Genomic DNA, 25,854 nt, shown 5'->3' with positions numbered 1-25,854 from the left:
TTGGAAAACTGGGACTTGGTTGATTTCTTACTGTATTTTCACTATGAAGCATATGTTATAATAAAGACTGGAAACAGAAAAAAAACTTGCCTAGCTGTGTCCATAGGTGACAAAACTGGAAATTTAACATTTATGCTTTTTGCCAGAGAGTGAAAATGATCAATGAGTTTCACGAAGGGTAAATAAAAGTCCTTAAAACCAGTCATCTTCACTTGTTTTATATAGATTATAGCCTGGTGAGCATAGCAGCACATTTGAAGTGGACAAACCAGCCAAACTCCAAGCCCAAAGAGAGGAAATACTACATTGGCGGTTGGTCAGAAGTACATATGTAAAATTGTATCTTTGTTACCAGCAGGCTGTTGTAAAAATTTCTTTAGTTAAATCTACAAAAAAGATAAACAGATAAAAATCAAAGATAACACAGTCTGACAGGCAGAAAATACCTATCACATCTCAGAGTGGTGTGAAGTGTCTTTAAAAAAGTGGAGGGCTGGCAGATCTAAACCTATACTGCAGGTGAACAGCGTTTGATAGTCATATCCTTAATAAATAGGAAACTTTCACCTTTCTTGAAGCAGTGTGACACGATCTTGACAGACCACAGAACAAAACATCCAAAGAGTTGTACACAATTCTGTCGTCTATATTTGCATTTATGTTTTAGCATGTTTCAATAAATCACTGCACCTATTTCCCTGCACCTATATAAAGAAATAAGGGTTGGCTCAATATATTTGCACAGTAATGTATGTATAAGTGAAACATTGCAAAAACATAATGCAGCTTTAAAAACAAAAACAAATCCCAGATTTTGCGTGAAGTAAATGTCACTGGGCCCAGTGGAGACAAAGAAAAATAGCTGACATCATTCTTGTGTAAAAACAGTAAAAACTTCTACACACACCTAAAACTGACCCTGTGTTCTTGAATTAAACTTGCTTAATAATTAAAACAGCAGTGTTCTGCTCACCGCTGCTGATTATCGGTTTAACACTAATGAAACGATGTAAGTCGTTCTGATCAATCACTAAGTCCTTGAAGTGAGGGCAGCCATTATTGGAGTAATTTGCCATTGCTGGAGTTATAGCTGTGAATTAGATAATTTAGTCAAAATCTAATTAATATTTGGGCGCCTCTAAATTCTTTTCTAGTGTTTAACTCTAAGTCTGTACACCTGTCTGTCAGATCAGTCATGATGCCTGTGCTCAGAGCGTCCTGAGAGCCACAAGCCTGTCCCACATTTTCTCAGCAGAGACGATGAGCTTGTTGATATCTGGAGGATTTTTAATGAGCAGGTAGGAACCACCAAGAACAGCCCCCACAGCACTGAGCAGCAGGCCACGGTTTATCACCTGTGAAGAAATGAATAGATAATTAGTTTGAATTCAGTTATTTGCTTCACAAATCACACAAAGGTTGGTAAATTGCTTCCAGTTTCATGAACATCAGTATCCCAAACATAGCTGCAAAGAAAACACCCAGGCTTTGTTTCCCTGGAGATCCATGGCAGTATGTGACAGAGGTGTGGTCTCTGGCTCTGCTGTAGTGGAGGGATGGTGCAGCGGGCTTGAGGGGCAGTGCCAGCGAGGCTGAGGGTGGAAGGGATTTAATTAATGAACGCTCCTCTTTTTATAGTGACGCTGAGGACCAGAGATGAGGTGCAGAGATGTGCGGAGACTGGAGTTATTGAGGTGCCAACCAGCAAACTCTGTGGCTGAGCTGCCCAGAGGAAAGCATCTAGCTTTTGAAACACCGTACAAATAAAACTGTTGCAATATATGCAAAATGCTCAGATTTCAGCCATTCTTACCTGGCCTGTTAGACAAACTGATAACATGACATTACATCTAAACATGGCACCATTGTATATGTACATACATAACTTAATGTCAACATGATCCCTGTTAGGTAGAGACATAACAATGGTTCCTTGAGTTATGTTATAACTGAATGATTTGTAGGTCATTTATTGTCATAGGGTTAATAAACAACATGTGTTTGTTTCAAAAATTTAAAGTAAATTAAATAATTTGACACCTTTTTAAAATCTTTTTTCTATGTAATTACAATATAATAAAACTTTATTGATCCTGAAGGTTGACCGCGAAGGAAATTGGGTAATTGTTGTAGTTCAGTTGCTTACCTAAAGTGAAGTAATCCCTTCACCCAATCAATGACCTTGCTGTTACTGACACTTTTATAATACATCCTTACACTTCACTGCCACCCTGTCTCTGACCTATATTTTTACCTGTCATTCCATATTCAGTATCACGCCATATTATCGTGTTAACTGTAATGCTTCAGAGATAATATTTCTTTTCTTTCTCCCATGAAGGTCATTTCACCCTTTGCCCAAACAGCCCTACGGGTTGAATCAATTTACAGGGGAGGCTGTGAAAATCCCGGCTGTCCAACTGTCTATTAGAGCAGAAGCCGCCAGCACAGGCAAATCAGACAGTTCAACACAGAGCCAAGGACTAACAGCCTTATCTACAGCCCAGCGAGAGAAACCACAAACGCGTACGGCCGTGATGTGTGTTAAATGGAGAACTGTTTACTCAAGAGTCGCAGCCACCTTTAGTGCTGCTTCTGATAACACTGTCACTTTGCTAATTACAGTGCTTAGCTGTTCAAAGGTACGAAAAGTCCCATCAAAATTAAATTGCATTCATGTGTAGTGCACATTTTTTCCAAGTATTTTACTTTGTTTTGCCAGTGCCACCGCTTGACTGCTTCGTGGTATCTGGTCCTAGTGAAAGTGACCTAGAGACAAGAAAACAGAAAGAATAGCAGATTTAGTTTTCAGACAAAATGATGTGGAAACAGTTACTATTCATTAGTGATACTGTATCCAACTTACCATTGTGTAAAGTGGAATTATTGTCTTTGGCATGAAGAAGTAGAGGATGTTGTCAACATATTTTCTGAAAAGGAACCATTTGGAGTTGACGTGTGCTCGCATCTATGAAACAATACAACAAATGTGTTTGTCAGCCATTTGTCCATTTTATGATATCATTAGGTAGATCTTTCAGCCATATGAGAAACTTTAGACTTCCTTCTTCCTGCCTTTCGATATAATTGCAGCAGTGGAAGATCAAGAGTATTGTTAAGCCAACACATAGTCCTGCTATTTTTTAATTGCTTTATCCATTACTTTTGAGAGAGAGACTTTAAATGCACAGAAGGTTAGAGAACTGTTCTGCTTCAGAAGTGATGAAGAGGATTTTCATCACTTATGCCCATCAACACCTTTTTGTTTTTCAGTTTTAAGGTCAGTGGAAATACATTTTATTGAGCAGTTGGTTCTCAAAATGTACTTCAAATTGGCTTTAGGATGGACGTTTCAAAAGTTTAATGGGTCACCCGGTCACCCTCAGATGAGAGGAAATTGGTTAGGATGTTTAGGAACAACCCAAGAACCACCAAGGATCAAGCCTGCCATGAACTGGAAACTGTTGGAACAGCAGTGTCACTGTCCACCCTTCAAGTGAGTTTTACATCACTGTGGTCTGAGACGTTGCTGACCAAGAAATAAGCCCCTGCCCCAACTCTGATACATTCAAGCTCACCTGCAATTCACAGGTTCCCAAATGGACAAGCAAAATGCCTTCTGGAGAAAATTTCTATGGTCAGATGAGACAATGATCAATGATCAAGTGGTATGTTTGAAGGTATAAAGGCGAGGCGTGCAAACCTAACAACACTGTAACAACTCTCATGCATAGTGGTGGTAGTAGGGCTGTTTTGCTGCCAGTGCTACTGGTACATTGCACAAAATGGATGGAGTAATGAAGAACAAGGGTTACTGACAAATTCTTCAACTTCACCTCAAACAGCTCAACACCTGAAACTTGGACACAAGTGGATATTACAACGGGAGAATGTTTGGAAAAAGCAAACATCAAAACAGGATTTGGAACAGATAAAGCAGGCTTACATTAAGCCTTTTCTTCACAAAAACTGAAACTTCAACCCACTATGCTTAGAAGCTGTGCCGTGGCAAGAAACCAACCAATTTACGTGACATTTCACCAAATATTAGTGGGATCATATGTCACGGTACTGGGCCTGTGACCCAGTGTTTTGGGTTTTTGGATTAAGTTATATTCTTTGATTTGTTGTTTTTCACATTTTTGGTTCTCTTTATCGTTTTCTCCTTGTGCTATATTTTTAGTTTTCTGTCACTGTGCCTTCCATATTCCACGGTTAGTTACTCTTGTCTCTGTGTTTCTGGTTCCCTAGTTAGTCATGCCTCCATGTCACAGTGTCAAGTCACTTTCTTTGTGTAGGTCTCTTGTTTCCTGTTTTACTTTGACAGTCTCAGTGTTTTCAGTTTTGCTTCCTCCCCGTCTCATTTTGTCAGATTAGCCCCAGCTGTGTTTCCCTCCTGTTTCCTTCGTTACACCCTTGTGTATTTAAGTCCTGGGTTCTCCTCTCCCGGTTGTCGTGTCATTCCCATTTGCTGTGTATGTTTCTCCGTGCTCATCATTTCCCTGGTTTTCTTCAGAGTCTGCTCCTAGTTTCTTAGTTTTCTAGCTTTTCTGTTCTTGTTCCTAGTTTCCAGTTTTAGGTTTTGTTTCTTGTATTCTGTATGTTAGTTTTCTTCAGCACAATAAAGCTGCCTCCCTTAATTCATCCCTTTGTGTTTTGCGAGTCCTGCGTTTGGGTCCAATCCTGCCTGCCACACAGCGTGACATGGCAGTATAAGTATATATTTGACCATTTGTGGATTAGAGAAAATCAAAATAAAATAAAAAAATCTAACTTGTGCACCCAATACTTTTTTTTAAAATTCATTAAATATGTATGCTGTACAATCATCCCACTATGTAAAAAACAAAAACAAAAAACAGCTCAACAAATTCATACACTGTAAATCATACAGTGTATAAAATTTTGACCACAACTTCCTGCTTTCATATTAAAAAAAATATGTGGATTACTTCAATGTAGTTGTACATGGCCAAGTCAGCAATTGCGTGGTCGTCTGGAACCCGAACTCTGGTATACTCAGGCAGAACAGCACCTAGCGGGATACACAAAGGGCCGTATGGAAATTATTCTGTATGCTCAGCTTTTCTCTCTTCATTAATCTTTGGTCATTTAAAAAGTGCTTACTGAAATCCTCATTGAATTGATCCATTATCTCGTCAAAGACAATGCAGTCCTCAAAGCCCTATAAAACATGAATAGATGAATTAGTCTCTGTCTAATTCTGCCTTTTCCTCCCCTCATTTAGTGCTACTTACAGCATTCATTCCTTGTCCATAGAAAGGCACTACTGCATGGGCTGCATCACCCATAAGGACGCACGCGTCACCAATGTGATATGGGTTGCATTTGACAGACACCATGGCCTGCGCAGGCAATCGGAAATAATCTCTCTGGAGAGTATCCCTGCAACACAAAAATTGAAATTCAAGAATTACAAACTCATTTTGCACAATTTAATCTGACAGTTGCAACAGACTGTTTTGTGTTTGCCAAAAGAGCATTTATCACAAGACACAAACACAGCTATGCTCTGTTTGTCTAACTAAGCAGCTAAACTGAGAAATTAAAGCAGGCACTTAGCCGTTTATGCCAAAGCACTCTGAATGAGTAACTGAATGAAAGCTTCAAGCGTTTCTGTGCCTCACACAGCCCCCCACCTCTGTCACCCGCAACATATGGTTCACCTCAAATTAGAACCTCACCTCACAAAATCCATATAACTGTAAGTCTGCAATTTCACACTTCACAGAACAGAGCTGTGGATGTGGCTGGAGCTGATGGGATGACGGGAAATAAAAGGCCTTTTGAAGACACTTTGGCAGGTCGGATGAAGAGATAAAGGCAGACGGGGGATTCAGGGAAATGGGTGGGGAGGGAGAAAGTCACTTACGCTCCTATTAGTGGTATGGTGTCAGGGAAGTATTTCTGGAAAAACTCGATGACTTCATCTCCTGTGGTGATCTTCTCAAAATCTTCAAAGGGCATGAAAAGGGTACAGGTGAATGTCTTGTCCTAAATCAGAAAGTAAACAGAGTACACAGAGACGTTAGCTCCCAAATCCATCGTGACACTCTTGACCACAGGATGCTTCACAGGATTAACCTTTTACTGCCTGTTGTTCCAGCAGAGATACATGAGAACTGAACTGTTAGCATCACGCCAAGTCATACATCCAAATGAAAGATTAGACTGTTGTGTGGTCTCACTCATTTTGGCACATTGAATCTTGTTTTTTTCCCCCAAACTATGCTAACTGCATACTAACAGGCCAAAATAAGTACACCTTTATTACAACATCAGTAAATGTAGGAGATTACCATAAAAACAAAGTACCCAAAGCACTTATTTTGCAGAATGGTCAGTTTCAGAATAATATCTAATTATCTTCTGTATTTATTATTTATGCTAATGCTGCTGTTAATGTGAGTTTAACTGCAGGTTTTACACTGCCAGCTATGTATTGCACTTTTTAATAATATGGCTTTAATCATCTAAATCTGGAAAATAGACCAGCTAAATAAACATAGATAATTATAGTATATTGATAGCAATAATAATGATTAACATTCAATTATCAAAAGATATTAAAGTTTTAAGCATTAGCATAATTTGTCTCCTTATGTAACAGTACAGTTAAGGACGAATGTTATTAGTTTTAGTTTTACTGATATTTGGTCATAAAGCATTAGTTAACATGCTTGTGTTTTAATCTGTGTTGTCCTCTGGGACATAGGAAGAGACGTTTCTATAAAGAAATACCATTAATCCATAAGGATTGTTCTTTCTTTTTTCATTCCCAGTACTCTTTCGTAGATTGCCACTGAATAGTAGTTTCAGGGATATTCTACTTAAAGTGATTGGCCAATGAACCTACAAACTCCCCAACAAGGATAAATTCTGCTACCATTTGGTGTCACCAGTTTGGTGGTGACGATTAAGTCATGCAACTGTGATATAGTTTTCTAATGTTAGCATTTTACTAATGATAATTTCATTTAGGCTTCAATAAAAGTTGAGCTATTTTTGAAGACTTTTCTGAACCAAAAGGTAAAAGTGTTGTTGCTGTTGACCCCTCTGTGACCCTGATAAGGATAAGCGGAAGAGGATGAATGGATGGACGGAATGCCAACTTCCCTGGCATGTACAAAAAAGAAAGAAAATCTTAAGTTAATGCAGGAACTGTGTAATGGGGAAAGGTAACAGCCATTGTGATTTACATGTGATGTACATGTACATATTAGTGGGTCTCGATAAAGTTCCTGTTCCTTTTTGGAAGCAAGTTCAAGTAAAAGTAAGATCAAGAAAAACTGAAGGCAACTGTGTTCATTCCTCCTTCATCATTATCGTTCTGGTTGAAGTAAACAAAATCACTCACACCCTGCATACCACACAGTACACAAATGACAATATAATCAACACAGTTTGATTATTAAAAGCCTTAAAAACATTCACCTTAAATCCATCACAAATGTTTAATGAAATTTTTTTTTTTTTTTTTTTGCCTGTCCCGTTTGGCTCTTTTGCCATCAGAATTATTGTCTAAAGGCAAAGAAAGATGCCCAACGGATTTACTTTACCAAATTGACCATCCCAGCCTTGCCATAATGGTCCATTTGATTCACCTTTTATTGTTTACTTTATTTTCACTTGCTGAATACGGGACAGACTTGACTGGAGGAAAGAAGGGGAGAAAGAAAGAGGGAAAGAGAAACAGCTGAGAAGAGGGACGGGGGAGAAGGGCAAAAGACAAAAACCAACAGAACGGGCAGAGAAAAAAAAATGCATATATCGATCACCTGGATCACCTGTTGAGAAAGAAAAAAGAAAACAAGCAGAAGAGAACAAGAGTAATAGAATAAACAACATCACAATGATATATGGGAATATGACAGTAAATACTAAATATTAAACATTATTGTGCAGCACATACGATCAACAGAACACAGTGTGCTTTGAGGTAGGAGCCAAAAAGGGTGTAGTTTGTGGGTGTGATCACCCGTGTGTACACCTGTGAGCATGGACGCGCTTGTTTTTTGTCTTTTAAAAGGTTCCTTCATGTAATGATCTGCTAGAGGGTGTGGGGGGGCCACAGCCCCGTCCTCCAGGGCATGAAGCAGGTATGGAGGAGATCAAAACTCCAGACATCCAGAGGCCCCCAGAACACAAGAGACCAAGGAAGACCAACAGAGGGGCAGCCGCGCCACTGTCCCAGAAAGAGCTGAGGATAGTCCCAGATGAGGGCTCACTCAGCAGCCGCGGAGCAGAAGCCAGGGGGAGTTGCAGTGACGCGCCCGTGAGCTCCGCCGGCAGCCAGCTGCGCCTGAGTGACCGAGCCCCAGGCCGAGAGGCCGGGGGCACCCCACCTCCGAAGTGGCCCGAGCGAGCCCCAGGCTCCAGGCCCCGATAAGCGGCCGCCAAGGAGTGAACCGGTGTGTACCTGGACGCCCACCCCCAGACACAAAGAACCACCAACACACCGACACCTGAGGGAGTCCGCCACTGGCAGGGGAAGTGGTGGTGGGGGGAGATAGGCCTCCAAACCTTGGAGGGCCTGAGATGTCCCCAGAGAGGTGGCGTCTGATACCCAACCTGACATATAGACACAGACATACAGGCACACACAGATACAAACATCCATTCCCACCCTCATGCTCTCATATGCACTCACTCCACACTCAACCAACGTGGAGACAGACATAAAGAGACGCTGTACACACGATCACACTCCCCAAGCGTACTCTACGAACCGGGTCTAGGTACCCCCGCCCCTGGAGGGGGGAACTGCACCCAGACCCAGGTGGTGTTACCCTTTTCCCTGCGGTGGGGAGAGGCAGACCGCCCCGACTCCGCAGCTGCAGGGAGGCCCCACACTCCAGACCGCAGTCGGACAGCCAACTCCTCCTCCTAGCCCCCCGCTCCAGCAGGTCGCAGAGAACGGGGGTGAGAGAAGACTCCAAATCTCCCTCCGCCCGCTCAATGTAGTGTTGATGCATGTGTGTTCTAAGGTGCATTTAAAACCCAGGAGGGCATGGAGCTACCTGCCAGAGAGCAGCAGGTAAACGCATAGCCCCTCCTAAAAATTAATTAGGCAGATGACATTAAAACGTCAGGCAGTTAAACGGGTACCTCACACACTAAACACTTGAATAAAGTGAATCACATCGCTTTCTAGATTGCAAGTGTCAGCAACTTTGTCTAAATGCTTCAGTGGGTTTCCACAGATGCACGAGAGATGTACCCTGCCGCTCGCCCTAAGACAGCTGGGATAAGCTCCAGCAACCCCCCACCCCCCGCGACCCTGAAAAAGGATAAGCAGAAGAGAATGGAAGGATGAATTTATATGTTTGAGAAATCTTCCCTGCTGATCATAGTTTAGAATTTTCCATCCTCAATGTAAACGGAATGCCAGACACCACTGGATGGAAGTTCACTAAGGTTGTGTATGTGCCATTATCTGTCCTTCTGAGCAGGTGTCATCTATCAACATCACAAAGTCCTCCCCGTGGACATTTTAGCACTGTTACCATGGTATCCACAGCAAGGAAGACAATTTTTTTTTCACAGCCGTGTGAAATGTGTTTCTGGGAAATGGGGAGTGAGTGACAGTGTGAAGGCACTCAAAAGTCAGTTGCCTTAACCTAGTCTCCTTTAGGCGAGGAAAAGAGTTGTGCTGATTCAGCCACGCAGACAAATCATTATGGGATTAACCAGATAAAGGAACGACAGAGAGTTGTTGAGTCAGAGAAAAAGATGCAGAGGCACAGGTGGGAAGGAGTGCAACACTGCTGTGTGAAAAGTAGGGTGAACCTCAGGGTGCCAAGATACTTCTGATGAGTAAGCCTCACTTCATAGTTATGAAGTGAGCCTAATTAACTCCATGAGGACATCCCAGAGGTCAGTCAAGCTCTGAAATGTGCTAGTGTTTGTTTCCTTTAGCTTGCCACATAATATGCAGTAGTAACTTTACAAATAAACAAATCTTGAATTGCTTAATTTCACTGATATAGTTTAGAAATCAGTTCACACTTACCAAGTTGGGCAGGGCGATCATCATAAATGTGTTTCGTGGCCAGATGTGTAGATAATTAGGCTTCATAGCAAACTGGGGATAATGAAGACAGCCAGCAGAAATTAAATGAGCAGAAAGATAACTACCACTGCAGATGAATTTTGCTGAGCCAAATACTAGAAGCGTGCTGACCTCTCCATTAATGGGTAGCATGGTGAGCTCCATGTAGCCATGAGGGATGTAGGTCTGGCTATAGTCGAAGCGGCTACGCCGAAGGAACTGCTTACGTACGGCAGAGAAAGCCCCATCACACCCCACAATCAAGTCTGCCTTGACCTGCTCCTTGGACCCGTCCAACCTGAGAAACACATGAGCAACATGACAAGTTAACTTCATTAAAAACTAAGTAACATGGAGGTTATTTTTAAGAATTAACTGCTTTAATGATTAAGCCACAGAGTTCCTAATTACACAAAAAATACCCATAAGAATAGAATCGTGTAATGAGCAAAGGCTTACTGGAAGCAGTGTCCTATCGCGTACAGAGCTGTCACTGCTTGGCTTTATAGAAAGCCTCTCTTTTCTGATACTTGAGAAAATAAGGTAACTGCTCAGCCTCGAGGCTATTAGCTTAAGGTCTGAATGAGACACAAATGAACTACTGACTCAAAGCCCGAGTTGACTTAAACTGTATCTTCTTGAATGTTCCATTAGATACAGCAGATTTCTATTAAATTTACAATGTCAGAATGTCACCATTATTAGAATCAAAAGCCACATGATGATCATTTAGTGGTCATTAAAACTTTTACTTAGCTACCCATTAACCTTAATCTAGTTAAAGTTTAGCAAGTTCAACTTAATGATAACACTTTATAATATATATAGCCTGGTTTGATTTGAATAGATTCCTTTGTCTGTAACTACATCTTAGAAAATCTTTCTGGCAGAAAGTTCTGAAGACAACATTTCAGTTTTTGTCCATCTATTCAGAAAAAAACAGTTAGCTTATTACTTTATTATTAACAACACACACGACTGACAAATATTTCATTTCATGTTAGATGCGTTTTCTCAAGAATTAAAGTGCTTGACCAATCAAAGCTGAGGTGGAGTACATAAAACCTCAAAACCCAAAAAATCTTGATAATACAAGATGTCACGGTTCTGGGTCCGTTGGACCCAGTATTTTGAGTTTATTATGTTTTGGTTTATTTTTGCATTATGGATTGTTTTCTGATGTTCTGGTGCTCTGTTTATTATTATCATTATGGATCTGTTTCTGTTATTCTTGGTGAGGGATCAGTTCTTAGGTTTTGGGTTCTCATGTGTATTGCAGTTTCTGTTCAGTGTCTAGTCTGTCTCTCAGCGTCATGTCTGCATCTGGTTTAGTACTTCCTGTCTTGTTGTGAAAGTCTTTGTCTTTTGTTAGTGTGTGCAGCTTAGCTCCCCCGTCTCGTTAGCCCTGATCTCCCCCAGCTGTGTCTCCCTTCTGTGGCCCATTTCCTCATTACTACCCTGTGTATATTAGCCCTGTGTTTTCCCATGCTCGGTGTCGCGTCGTACCCTCAGAATTATGCCTGTGTGTTCAGTTCTCGGTGTCATTGTTCTGTTCACGTTTTCGTTTGTCGCCAGCAATAAAGCTAAGGTTCTCAGTCTCAATTCAATTCCAGAGTCTCAGAGTCTCGCATTTGGATCCTCCTCTCCATCCGCCTGCAGACAGAGCCCTGACACAAATTTCTTTTAGATATTAACAACGCTATTTTTTTGGAAATTCATTCTTGACCATGAATGTCAACACAATATTCAGAGTGTGTGTGTGTGTGTATCCCTCTACTGCATAGCGTTGCCCTGAGGCAACAAACCACATTTTCATGCCTCACACTGGCCCTTCAAAAAAAAACACCTTTTTTTTTTTTTTTAAATAATGCTACCAGGCACATCTCTTTCCAATAAAATGATGAGTTGAAGGTGATGTGACTTTCATTTGGGGGGGGAGGACTACGGTGGCCCTGAAGTGCAAATCACACCAACAAATTGCTAAACACAACAACAAAATTGAGAATCACAAAAACAAAATTGAGAAGCACAAAAACAAAACTGAGAATCACAAAATCAAATTAAGAAGCACAAAAACAAAAGAAGAATCACAAAAACAAATTGACGGACTATTATGCTGGATCGTCAAGCCACAGTTACGGATCATCTACTGGGAATCAGCGCATAGAGTCATGGTGGTCTTATTTCAGAAGAGGAAGGTGGGTACATTTGTGTCTGGTAGGTGTAAGCTACAGTGAAAGCTGATCAGATCGTTTTTGGGTTTTTTTACATGCATTTAAGAAAATAGAGTAGCGTCCTGCTGGACGTGTTGAAAAGTTGGATGAGATAGACATTAACAGCCATCACTTTATTGCAGGAACTCAAAATGGTCACCGTCAGCTGTTGTGCCGAAATGAGTATGCTTGCCTAGATTTAACGACGCCAATACAAATTGAAAAACTCAGACCAAACTCTCCACTCCTCACAATCAACACACAGAACAGAGTGAAAAGAATACAGCATTTTTAACAAGAACATTACTGCAGGGTCGCTTCAATATTTATGGAAAACTAATATGCATTACTTTGTTTGACATCCATTTGTGGCATGTTTTAAATGGGACCAAAATGTAACAAACCCTATAAAATGACCAAGAACAAAGCTAAATTGATTCTTAAATATTAATTATATACCCAGGTCTCAGTTTTGGATGGACTTGTTTGGAGACTTAAGAGACTCTGGAAACTTAAATGGAAGCCACGAACACCAATGCTTGCTGAGATTCTGCTTCAGAGGGGTTCTACAGAAAGGCCTGGATGAATGCATAGACCTCTGGAACAAACACAGGATCCGGCCAAGCAGACTTGCATAGTGTCCAGGGGGGATTCCAAACGAACTCTCTCTTGCCTGAATTAACCTTGAAAATGAATTAACCTTTTGCATCAAACTAAATGCAAGGTGTTGTTATTGCTTAAGTTGGTTAATATATATTCATAATTTTACACATAAGTATGATAGAGCAGTTTATAACATGTCACTGCATGCGTTGATTTATATAGTTCCATATTGTCAGCAAAAATCCTTCACTGTTCTATTTTCATTTTGCAGATATGGTTCAAGAGACTGTGGATTTGCTGTTGAGGAGAGGGAACTGGATGTGTTTCCCGAGGAGGGGCTACTGGTTGGATTGTGTGGTGATCCAAACATTTAGGAATATTTACAACAGGCTGTACAACAAAACACACTGCAGCAGCCACAAGACTGGGAATCAGCCACAGAACTGTATTTGGCCCTGAAGGACATAGCTGGGTTTTAGATACCAACTGAACTTCAGTTTGTAATGACATTTGTCAGAGTTACTCTGACGAAGACACACATTGTGTCGAAACGTTAGTTTCTTTCCTTTTTTTTGCACCTAATAAAACCTTTGGACTTACTTGAGTGCTCCAGCCCTTCTGTTTTTCCTTCATTTTTTAATGTTAGTAGTGTTTCCTTTCCCTCTTGCTAAATTGAATATAATATTGTTCATAATATACAGCAACTGGCATGGATTTAAATATTAACATTTAACCAAAAGGAAACATTAAAAATTTTCTTTAATAAAACCATTTACAAATAGTGTCCAGCATTTCTGTCACTTTTCCAACATACACAATATTCAGTGATTCAAAAATCAGTGATGTCTCCTGTTGCCGACTGGTACCTACCCTTTCCGGTTTTCTTAATGTAATTGTGCTTCTCAATTTGTTTTTGTGATTCTTCTTTTGTTTTTGTGCTTCTTGATTTGATTTTGTGATTCTCAATTTTGTTTTTGTGCTTCTCAATTTTGTTTTTGTGATTCTCAGTTTTGTTTTTGTGATTTTTAATTTGTATTTGTGCTTCTCAATTTTGTTTTTGTGCTTCTTAATTTGTATTTGTGCTTCTCAATTTTGTTTTTGTGATTCTCAATTTTGTTTTTGTGCTTCTCAATTTTGTTTTTGTGATTCTCAATTTTGTTTTTGTGATTCTCAGTTTTGTTTTTGTGCTTCTCAATTTTGTTTTTGTGATTCTCAGTTTTGTTTTTGTGCTTCTCAATTTTGTTTTTCCATCCATCCATCCATCCATTCGCTTCTGCTTATCCTTTTCAGGGTCGCGGGGGGCGCTGGACCCAGCCTATCCCAGCTGTCATAGGGCGAGAGGCGGGGTACACCCTGGACAGGTCACCAGTCTGTCGCAGGGCCAACACACAGGGACAGACAACCATTCGCACTCACATTCACTCGCACATTCACACAATGGCAATTTGGATTTTCCAATTAACCTATCCCCTCAAGCTGCATGTCTTTGGACAATTTTGTTTTTGTGCTTCTTAATTTGATTTTGTGATTCTCCATTTGTTTTTGTGCTTCTCAATTTTGTTTTTGTGTTTCTCAATTTTGTTGTTGTGTTTAGCAATTTGTTGGTGTGATTTGCACTTCAGGGCCACCGTAGTGGACCCCTTTCCACAAGCTACACTACATGAGAGACATTTCCATTAGGAGGCAAGATAAAGATCACTCTTTTACATGTTTATAGTAAAATAAATGTATATTAAAAATACTTGTATGTGCATGAATACGTTAAGAAGCATATTAGCAGCAAATTTATTTATGCAGTAAAACTGTTAATTTTCATTTTCATTCATTGCCTCAAGGCAACACTGCGTAGTTAGCCCAGTTTCTTTCAGGCAATATAATGCATTAGCATGTGTGTAGAGATGTGTTTGTGTGCATTTATATGATCATAGTCAATGTTTTTTACTTTACAATCTGCTCATAATTACAGGACATGGATGTAAATACCTTTTATGGAAGGAAACCAAGGGAATGTGCACTTTCTGTCCTCAGAAAGTGAGCTTTCAGGAAGTGACAGTGAAGTAGAGGAGTGGATCCTTGAATGAGGTTTGAAGGACACTTAGGAGCTCAGGGGTCAGTTGGTAAAGTAACTGTGTCTGTGTTAGTGCCCACATAGCAAGCAGGTCTGGCCAGGATCTGGTATCAAGTCGGCACTGCTGGCTGACTTCTGGCATGATAAGACGTATGTCATCCAGATATGGGCCAGGCCTGGCATAGATGGCACTGTCTATGTGATGGCTTGCCATAAATGGCTTGATTGTGGCTTGGTTTATGTGGCCCAGGCCTACAGAAAACAGGTCTGGCCCAGATCTGGCATCAAGCTGGCACTTCTGACTGACTGGTGTTTTGGCAGAGTGTATGTCAACCAGATGTGTGCTAGGTCTGGCAATGACGCCACCGTTTATGCGATGGCATGCCATATCTCAGGTGGTAGAGCAGGTTACAAACTGATCGGAAGGTTAGTGGTTTGATCCCTGGCTCCTCCAGTCTGCATGTCAAGAATGTGAATGTGTATGAATGTAGTTAGGAAGCACTCAGTTAAGCTAAAGTGGGTGAATGTGGCATGTTACACATTAGGCTGACATCTGGGGCCAGAGCTGAAACTGTTCTGGGCCAGCACATGGCCAGCAGTTTGTCTACAACTGGCCCGTGGCTGCACATCCCCTACAGATGGCCCACATACTGCAATGAATGACGGCCCTTTGGTGTCCCAGATCAGGTTTGCCAGAGTTAATCCAAACATGGGCCAGCACAGGGCCACCAGTGTGTCTGAAACTGGCCTTGTGCTGGCCCATGTGTGGGCCACCTCTGGCAAACCAGGTCTGGGCCACCAAAGGGCCGTCATTCTTTGTGGTATGTGGGCCATGTGTAAGCACATTGTGTGAGCCTGATCCGGGCCATACCAATTTTGCTGTGTGTGTGTGTGTGTGTGTGTGTGTGTGTGTGTGTGTGTGTGTGTGTGTGTGTGTGTGTGTGGTCGTGTATTACTTATTGTTGTGGGGACACAAATTTGTGTACACACTCACATTGTGAGGTCTCGCCTACTTTATGGGGACAAATTGCAGGTTAAATCATTCAATTTTAGGCTAGGGTTAGGGTAAGGTTCAGGCAGGGACTTGTGATGGGTAAGTCTCCAGGAAATGTATGTAAGTTAATGTAATGTCCCCAAAAGTGATGGAAACACAAGGTATGCATGTGCGTGTGCGTGGTTAGGGTCAAATGTTGGATGCATTTTGGTGTTTTATTGTTCTGTGAAATGTTTACATTGTTTATTTGTTGTTTATTTATTTGTTCATTCTTGTTGTACTAATACAACTTATTATAGAATAACTTGGCATTTTACTACCGTTATCGCACAGTGTTGCCTTGAAGCAACAAACCAATATCTGTTTGGGGGGGGTCAAATTTTATGATTGATATATTATTAGGAACCCTAAAGCTCCCCCAAAATAGGGAGAAATATTTTTTCCCCAAAAAATTAAAAAGTCATGCAGTAGAGGGATATGGTAGTATTACTTCCATTAGCCAACATCCTAAGTCAAGACGAGTGAGGAGTCAGGGCTCCACTTTAGTCCTGATGCAGATGGAGTTAAAATGATAACACTCCTGATAAAAGATCATTAAATCTTTCATTTGGTTGCCATACATACTTTGAATGCAGTTTCCAGTCTACACAGTAATGAGAGTTTAGGTCACAGGAACATCTGAATACAGATAGTTTCTTAAATACCATTACAACAATATTAGCTAAGTGGATTTATTATTGTTAATGACCAGCTATAAAGCCGTGCATAATTACCCAGTGCATAGTAAATCTAACAGCATCTGGTTTTGTAATGATGAGAGTCTGGCTTCAGATTGTTTTTAATTTACATTTGCAGCACTGCATGGATTTAAGGGAGTCACACTCTGTGACTAGAGGTCATCTGCATTTATGCATTTCATGCCGATGGCTTTCTGTTGTACATTTCCCACCTAGTATGGGATGATGCAACTACAGACAGGACCAGCAGATTATTCGTGTGCTTTAAATTATATACACTTGAGAGAGCAAATACATCCTGCTGCAGTTCAGCCACAGCAGAACAGGAGAGACGTGCCCTGGATGCATAAGGTGTGTGAGACTGGGTGGCATTTGAAGCCTACAAAAGACTTCTTTTAATCAAAGTGGGGGTTTTTTAAGTGCAGTAACTTCACAGTGACTCATTCAAGCAGATAGGGCAGCATACACATCAAATGTTTGTTGTTGTTGTTGTTGTTGTTAAACACATTATAGATAAGGCTCCTTTCAATTTAGGACCCTCTGATCAGACTGAGCGGAGTTTGTGCTCGTGCATCCTGTGTTAATATTTTACGGCATGGATATGTTGATCATGTCTAAAAAGATTCTGTGTCAGAGGCCAATAGGCAGATATGTGGAAGTGGACCCAAAAGCAGACTGAAGAGACAACTGACTAGCAGTTAACAGTGCTTTATTGAACACAGGGAAACTGCTGCAGGTGAGTTGAGGAAAATGTAGCATGAGTCTCTGACGTGAAATGCAGGTGAAGTGAAATGAGCTCCGTGGAGGGAGGGAGTGTCCCAGCTGAGAAGCGGGATGAGAGAGGTGGTTGATCCAATCCTTTATTTCCAGTAATTCACAAGGACAGGCAGGTGACGTGGATGCTGCCGTAGCGTGTAGACTGAGTGATGGCAGATAGCCAGCAATGATTGTGCAGCCACAGTAGTGGCAGAGGATGTGCAAAGCGAGCTGCAGGTGAGTTGAGTATTGTTCCAGGAACGGCAAAACTAAACATAGGAGTAGCTGACAGACAGGCAATGAGTGGAAGGCTGAGCTGGTCTTAAATTAGCCAGTCTGCTGATTGCCACTGATGGACCACAGGTGTAGAAATGAACCTCCACCCCAATGTGTGGATGCTGGAATCAGCATGGCAAAAAAAAAAAAAAACAGCAGAAACTCACTTGGATCATGAAACTGAGGGAGTGGGGGTCAATGGCACAATCACAGGGCCTGTGGGGAGGAGGAGACACAGCTTTATCTTTACTTCCTGTAGGTTATGGTACTCCTTCAGAGCAGAGGATAGCACCGATGGTTGGTTGGCAGGTGGCAATGAGTCAAAGGAACCGGTAGGTAGGGCCGATTGTAAGCAATCTGCCAAACAGAAGAGACTCCAAAAAGCTACTTTATTGCCGGCCCAATCAATGATAATTTTTCTTTTCCAACCATGAATAGCCGAGGATCAAAGAGGTGTCGGGTGAAGCGAATTTGAATAATGAAATGGATTCCCAATGATTTCCGGAGGAGAATAAACAAATGGGCTTGGTTTGGTGTGAATGTGAGCAAAAACTTGGCTGTTTAGTCCAGTGGCCGGTAGGGGGGGATGAGTGGGAGGTCCAACTGCTTGACTAACTCAAGATCGATGAGGTTTTGTTCAGCACCAAAATCTATAAGAGTATGGAGGGAACTGGAGACCTGGTTGAAGCGAAGGGTGACTGGTAGCGGGAGACAGGGTTTGGAAGTAATCGACGAGCCTTCCACCTGTATCCCTGAAATTACGGGGGTGGGTAATTTTTTGGCCGAAGAAGGAATGCAGCAAGAAAATGATCTGGATTCCCATAATAGAAACATTCACGGGCATAAAAGCACCTCTCTCTTTCCTCCTAAGTGAGCCAAGATCGCCCGATCTGCATAGGTTCGGGTGGAGGATAAGGAGGAGAGAGAGGTGGATGGTGGAGCTTATGGTGGATGTTTTTTCCAGAGATGGCAAAATGGACACAGGGAAGGATTGGAACATTGTTTTATGAGATTAATGGTCTTGTTCAGCCTCTCTCCCTCAGATGATTATCAATCGAGAGAGAGAAAGAGAGACTAAATCCTCAAACGAACCAGGCTTGTCCCGTGATGCCAGTTGATGATTCATTTGATCGTATAAGGCGTGCAAAGGGCTCCTGTGCAAAAATCGACAACAAATTCGGCCACACTACGCTTAGCTCGACACAGATTTATTAATTTCTTCCCTCAGAGGCTGAATGAGCAAAAGTTTTCTTTAGCTCTTGAAGGCTGGAGGCTGGTCAGCAGCAGGTGTGACCTCAGAACAGAGCTCCTGAACTGCAGAAAGAATCTCCCCCTCCTTGTCATGGGTTTACATCACAGAAACTGGAGGCCCACTCAGGCCAACCGATAATGGCAACTTGTTTGGATATTGTGGTCAGAATTAGATCTGCTGGGTTGATTCTTTTAGGCCATTCTGTACTGTCAGTGGACAGAAGGCCGATACGTCAGAGTGGACCCAAAAACAGACACTAGAGACAACTGACGAGCAGTTGACAGTGCTTTATTGAACACAGGGAAACAAAACTGTAAACAAGGAAAATGTAATGCGAGTCTCTGACATGTGGACCACTGGCTAAAAGTGAGTTAGGAGCAATGGCTTACTTTTCAGCTGGAAATTAACTCTTTGAAGGGAGTGTCCTGGCTGCGAAGCGGGATGAGAGAGGTGGTTGATCCAATCCTTATTCCCAGTGATTGACAATGGCAGGCAGGTGACGTGGATGCGGCTGTAGCGTGTAGCCTGAGTGGATGAGTGATGGCAGATAGCCAACGATGATTGTGCAGCCACAGTAGTGGCAGAGGACGTGCAAAGCGAGCTGCAGGTGAGTTGAGTATTGTTTCACGAACGGCAAAACTAAACTTAGGAGTAGCTGACAGGCAGCCAACACACACCAAAACAGCAGACACTCACTCGGATTATGACACCCAGAGGTCTTTCAGTGTTAATTGAGTTGTCACATTTACTTCAAGCAGAACCAGTTACAGAGCAACTAGAAAGTCCCACCACAAGGTTTCAAGTACAGCTTGTTTTTCACCAACTCCAGCCTTAGGCGTTTAACATGTACAGGCCCATAGTCAATAAATCCAGAGTTAAAACAAAGAATCCCAAAGTGCAGACCCTCTCCTTAGGTGACTGTCTGCATGTGGCATGTATAAGATTAGTGACTGTTTACCTGGCAAAGGTCATCAGGCCCGTTTCAGCATTCCAGTCCTGCAGTTTGTGGTCGAAGTTCATCTTTGTGTTTGGATATGTCTCTGCCGCTGTGAGGGGAAAAATGTTACAAAAACTGTTTTTTTAGCACTGATGCAAGCATGACACAACAGCATCAGTTTAATATGACCACTCTATACTTCATTAAAACAATCAGGAAATGTTCAGCCACTGAGGGAATACGGCCTCATGGCAATTAGGACGAATCTCATGAACAACACAGCACAGCTGACAGTGGTTTTATGAAAACCTATGTTTAGGCTGTCACACTTTCCAAAATCTCTTTATCTCGGCGTTCGCTCCAGAAGCCTGGATGGACCCTGATAAGAGTGATGGCTTTGTAATCAGCCTCTCTTTCAGCACGAGCAGGCAATCTAATTAAATGTAGACCCATGCTGTCGCACATTATCTCCAAACGTACACTGAGGCTCTTCATTAAATATTAGGCAAAATCCTTTTTAGCTGAAACACTAACATATCCTCTGACGTCACGTGACGCACTCAGCCGGTTCGAAGGCGTGCATAAAGCTACTGCACAGCGGGCATCTGCGGTGGTCGAGGCTCAGCTCAATAACAATCAAACAAAATTAGGACAACTGCTGAAAGAGAGTATCCTTTAACATGAACGAATCCACTTGTTTATTTCTGCATCACTTTTCATCATCAAAGCTCATTAGCCAGCACAAAGCACTTAATGACAAGACATATAGTTGGGACTCTTGTTAAATGCTGATTAATTCATGTGCTCTACTTTAAGTTTGATCTGAAATTTTTGTGTCTTTTGGGATTTGCAGGTCAGGTGTGGCAAACATGTCATTGTAACATTTATGTCTTATTTCAGTGCCTCATTTTACATCGTGGGTTGCATGCAGCCCACTTTGATCTTAAGTGGGGTGGACCGGTGAAACACGCCTTTCTGTCATTGTAGAAAAGATTAAGTACACATTAAATCCCTGAGATGCATAAATACATGATGAAAAAGTGCTGCTGTAATAACTGAAAAATGTGTCAGTATGACTGGGCTTAAATTCAGAAAGAATGTCCCTTTTTTTCCTCCAGTAATTTATTTTCATTTAATTATTTATCAATTAATCACTTTGACGTTGTGTTAATAGCTACAAGGGAGCAATTGATCATGAGGAACGGCTGTAAAACTTATGAAAATGCTATTAAAAGTCCAAAGTTTGTCCCATCCAAGTCATCCAGTCGACTGGATTGGAGTCTTTTGTGGTGTCGATTCTGGCCCTCGGGCCTTATGTTTGACACCCCTGTATTATTTGAACCCCAACAAGTTAAACTGCCCATATAGGCTGTATGTCGGAAAGAAGGAAAACCTATGCCAAAAAAAAAAACAAAAAACATTTTGACTCATTTCCTTGTAACAAAGACTCAGCGTTTGGCTGATAAAAATTCCATTTTGGTGTGACAGTTGCTTGGTAATGTCATCTCACTTCCAGAGACACTATTTATGTTCTTACCTGTTAGCAGCTCTTTGTTCAAATTGGCTCGGTCTACCGACAGGATGTACTGAAAGGAGAACAATCTGTAATGTAGTGCAATTGTACAGGTACAGCTTATCAACTCTGCTCATTTTCATATGGAAACAGGAAGTCTCTAGGGTTTAGAATGCCTGCCTCTGCTTTCACTATCTTCACTGTATAATTTTGTTTTTTTTCCCCAACCACGAGGTGAAGAATCCTCGCCATACTGTCAGCACTCTAATCGAACAACAGCTTCCAAACACCCTAAAAGTCTGCAGTCTGTAAAGGCAAACAAACTCTATACTGTCGTGTGACAAAAACTCAAGTCTCACTGCACAGCCTGTCAGTTGTAGTTGTCATCCTTTGGTGAATTCTTGTGTTACTTCACCAAACAACTACCAGTGTGTGTGTGTGTGTGTGTGTGTGGGGGGGGGGGGGGGGGGGGGGGGTACGCGTTTTAACACAGGGGAGATTTAGCAAGCAAAGTAAATTATTCATCTGCAGGCTGTATCTGTACACATGAGGCAATTCTTACAGTATGTTTAGCAAAAAACAGACTATTATGTAACATTATTTTTCAGCAAACTAATGATAGAAAATGGATGTGCAGTCAGTTAAACAGCCCTCAAAAAGAAACAGTAATGAGCAGCATATCATATAAGTAACATATTTTCTGCTCATTAATCAGTCTTCACAGTGTAATCTGGTTCATTTAGACTTTTTGGTTTTGTGTAAGTGTGAGACATCACAGAATTAGAAAATTCTGTACTATCTGACAGCAGTCATGCACTTGGTAAGGCTTACCTGGCCTTTCCTGCCATAAGGGATTGGGGACTGTTTCCCATTCAGCGAATGGATCATTCTTGCATGCATCGGGATTCCTTTGGCAACAATCTAAGAAAGAAAAAAATTGCAGAACATCTTAAATGTTAAAACTGGACCATTGGGGATAAATAACGGCAGACATTTCTGCACAAAAGTTAAACAAGGGCAATCTATGGACAGCCAGCTTGTGACTCAGTGTCTGCCCTTTATAGTATATGTGAAAATGTGGCGGAGCGGGCCTTATTCTGTCAACCTGAAAAGTCATGCATGTGTAAAAATAAGGGACTGATGCAGAGTTCGCTCATGACGTGATCAGCGCAGCAAATTTGGAGCACCAAAAAAAGGGCCAGTGACCTTAGATGCTATTATAAAGCATCCTGAGTGGACTCAAGCAAAAAAAAAGAAAGAAAAATAGGAGAGTGGGAGATTTCCCGGGGAATGGCTTCATGCTATTTTGTTGCTAGAAATCAAAAGGAGGTTTGCCTCCATGCACTTTGGTCTTTCATTTGGTCCAATAAACAAGTGGGAGGGGTGGGGAGTTGTGGCAGGGGGTCACCAAGCCCCCCTCCTGTAAACTTTGCCTTACCTCTGCTTTACTACTTAAACAGTGAATAAATCGGCATACCTTCTCCTCCAGTCCAACATGTTTCAGTGCTTGCCGGCCTCGATGAGACAAGGCCAGGTTGATGCTTCTCCCCTTCACAATCTTAGCACGTCGGATATCTGACCAGAGACCACATGCACAGGTTTTACACGTTAGTGTAATGTTCTTTAGTGTGTGGGTATATTTGTCAGAGAGTAGTGTGTGATGATAGCAATTACAGAGAAAACCAAAGTTTAAAGGAAAAAAATGCTTTGACTGCTACCTTCCCGACTTTCAAAGAGTTCCACATCAAAGCCTCTTTTTGCAAAGAAGCAGGCATTCAGTGCCCCAACCTAAAGGATAGATTGTAGAAACTTTGTGCAATCCCATTCTGCATGGTCTTGTATACATAATTATCTTATGGTCAAACAAGTAACAATATTAATATGTAAGCTGCATATACCCACTGCTAAACAATCTTTCCCCTTAAATGAAGCCTTTAAAATGCAAATACACTTTCTAAAGTGTGAAAGTCAAAGGCCACACGGCGTGAAAAAAAAGCACATTAATAATACTTCACTTTGAGTTTCTTGTCTTACCAAACCACCTCCCACCACTGCTACAACTTTTTTCCTGCTCTGTCTGCTTGTTGATTTCTCCATTGTGCTCAGGGTGCTCCAGCTCTCTGACCCACACGGTGTCCAGTCCAAAGGGACTGGCGGGATAGCTGAGTTAAGATTTAAAAGAGGAGGAGCGTTTTACTTTCATAATCAGTTCCCCTTTTGAAAGCAAATACATGCAACGGATAACAGGATTGTCCAAACAGTGTTGGGCATTTCTGCTGACACAAAGCATCTGATGTCCCTCGGTTAAACTTATGCATGAGTTGCATAAGTTTAACTTTATGACAACTTCTACCTTATTGCGCAATATTAATCCTGAAAGTGAAAACATTCACCTTCCTCACGTCCAAAACCCCCTTAGACTAGACTTTGCAGATTTTCCTGAGTTCAGAGAGTTCATTCGTAATAGGAGTGACCACAAATTCACAACAGACATATGTTTTTGGGGAGGACGTTACCTGAATCTTTAACGGAAAAGGTGCCTAGTGTGACGGATTAGAGCTCCCGATCAGAACAGATGCAATTATAGATATATGAGGAAAGAAATCTGCTGCCATCTAGTGGCTACAGGTTCCTATATCGCTTTGGCGAAATTACCACACCAACCAGCAGGGGGCCCCCGAGCGCACGGAAATGTCAAAATCAGACCGGCGAGATATATATATATATATATATATATATATATATATATATATATATATATATATATATATATATATATATATATATATATATATATATATATATATATATATATATATATATATATATAAGCTGAACAGAAAAAAAAGAAAAAACGGAGTAGAAACAGAAGCGTCATATCAGTATATCAGTCGTGGCCAACTTATGGGATAAGTAAGGTGTGGTATGGAAACAACAAGCATTTTGGATTGGTAACCTACTGCTAGCTGTATAGCCGGTTAGTTTCTTTTTAATACATTTAATGCTGCCTGTTTTATATATATATGCATTTGCCTTGTGATGTAAAAACTAATATTTTAGGTCTGTCTTGAATTCTTTGTGACTGCTCTGACCTTCTTTTTAAAATGTGAATTGTCTCCTTGTTTGTTTTCTTGCAAGCAGGTTAGTAAGTCATGATAATGCACAACTGATCAACTATGGGCAATACAGAGTTAATATTGGCAGTGCTGAGATTGGTGGTTGCAATGCCTTGCATGTGGCAGAACATCATTGGTTAGCACTGCTGCTTCACAGTAAGAAGCACATGCATAGGGTCAGGTTCCCTGGTGATTCTAAGTTGGCCATATGTGTGGATGGACATCTGTTTCTCTGTATTTACACTGCAGTAGACTGTAAACCTGTCTAGGGTATTCACTGCCTTTCCCCCTGTGACATGGTATATGTCATATAAAAACATGGCAAATTTTTAAACTGAGTAAAAAAAAAACTGCAATAACAAGCTTGAAAAGCAAGTCATACTAAAAAGAAATAGCTGGAAGAACACTGTGCAACTAATTAGGTAACCGGCAATAAGTCAGTAACATGACTGGATATGAAATGAGATTCTTAGAGAGGCAGAGTTTATCAGTAAAGACGGGCAAAAGCTCAACCACCGTAAAAACCTGTGTTACCAACTGTGTAACAATTTCATATTAATATTCCTTAATGTAAAATGTGTTGTGCATTCAGACATGCTCTTCTACATACCTTAATGATGTCTTCCTATCAGAAGGTATCAGCAAAGCATTTTCAACCAAAGAACTGCTACTCAGTGGATGTTTTCTCTTTTTGGACCATTCTCTATAAACCCTACAGATTGTTTTGTGGACAAAATCAGTAATTTTAGAAATACTCAGACAGCGTGCCACATTCAAAGTCACTTAATTTCACCTTTCTTTCAAATTCTGATGCTCAGTTTGAAATTTCGCAGGTTGTCTTGATCATGTCTACATGCCTAAATGTACTGAATTGTTTCCATGTTGTTTGCTGATTAGATATATATTTATCTGAACGGGTGGACCTAAAGAAGTGGCCAGTGAGTGTAGAAAGGATAATGCAGAGAGCGACCCAAAGCACAGTACAGAGCAGCAATTTTTGGTTATTTAAATTCATTCTTAACGACTGAGTCATATTTTCTTACACACAACAACCATAATATTATGCACACTTATAGTCATACACAGTTTTCAAATGTAGATAGGCTAATATAGTAATTTCTTTTGAGACTTTAAAATAAAATATTAACTACCGATTGCTTGTATTATACATTTAGAGGAGATGGAGGACCACGGACAAGCCTTGTGATTTTAAAAAAAATTATTATTAATAATAATATTTTTTTAGGAAAACCAAATTATAAAATTTCCTGTTTTTCCATAGCAGCTTTATTCATTTTTCACTCTGACAAAGGGCTG

General features: G+C 41.0%; 1 protein-coding gene across 1 annotated transcript; it reads right to left on the bottom strand.

The window, feature by feature from the left end:
- Positions 1 to 202: 202 nt before the first annotated feature.
- kmo (kynurenine 3-monooxygenase) lies at positions 203 to 23,989 on the bottom strand. The gene is made up of 16 exons (XM_026190064.2): positions 23,938 to 23,989; positions 23,456 to 23,583; positions 23,140 to 23,209; positions 22,899 to 22,996; positions 22,253 to 22,342; positions 21,446 to 21,494; positions 19,930 to 20,017; positions 10,205 to 10,370; positions 10,034 to 10,105; positions 5,894 to 6,015; positions 5,259 to 5,406; positions 5,128 to 5,185; positions 4,953 to 5,035; positions 2,867 to 2,968; positions 2,710 to 2,769; positions 203 to 1,355 (listed from the first exon to the last, which is right to left on the bottom strand). Exons 2-16 carry the CDS (start codon positions 23,516 to 23,518, stop codon positions 1,209 to 1,211), a joined length of 1,416 nt encoding a protein of 471 aa, XP_026045849.2. The 5' UTR covers positions 23,519 to 23,583; positions 23,938 to 23,989; the 3' UTR covers positions 203 to 1,208.
- Between the last annotated feature and the right edge of the window lie 1,865 nt (positions 23,990 to 25,854).

This window comes from Astatotilapia calliptera, chromosome 13 (genome assembly GCF_964374335.1).
Source record: "Astatotilapia calliptera chromosome 13, fAstCal68.1, whole genome shotgun sequence".
Taxonomy (NCBI): Eukaryota; Metazoa; Chordata; class Actinopteri; order Cichliformes; family Cichlidae; genus Astatotilapia; species Astatotilapia calliptera.
The sequence above is the reverse complement of the archived record's forward strand: the minus strand, read 5'-3'. Positions and strand labels throughout refer to the sequence as shown.

Excerpts from the sequence above, each read along its gene's own strand:
- kmo (XM_026190064.2), bottom strand. The coding sequence starts at position 23,518 with ATGGAGAAATCAACAAGCAGACAGAGCAGGAAAAAAGTTGTAGCAGTG. Across the intron at positions 10,371-19,929 it reads GGCCTGATGACCTTTGCCAG|GTTGGACGGGTCCAAGGAGC; the intron begins GTAAACAGTCAC and ends TGTGTTTCTCAG. Across the intron at positions 2,969-4,952 it reads CCATGTACAACTACATTGAA|ATGCGAGCACACGTCAACTC; the intron begins GTAATCCACATA and ends ATTGTTTCATAG.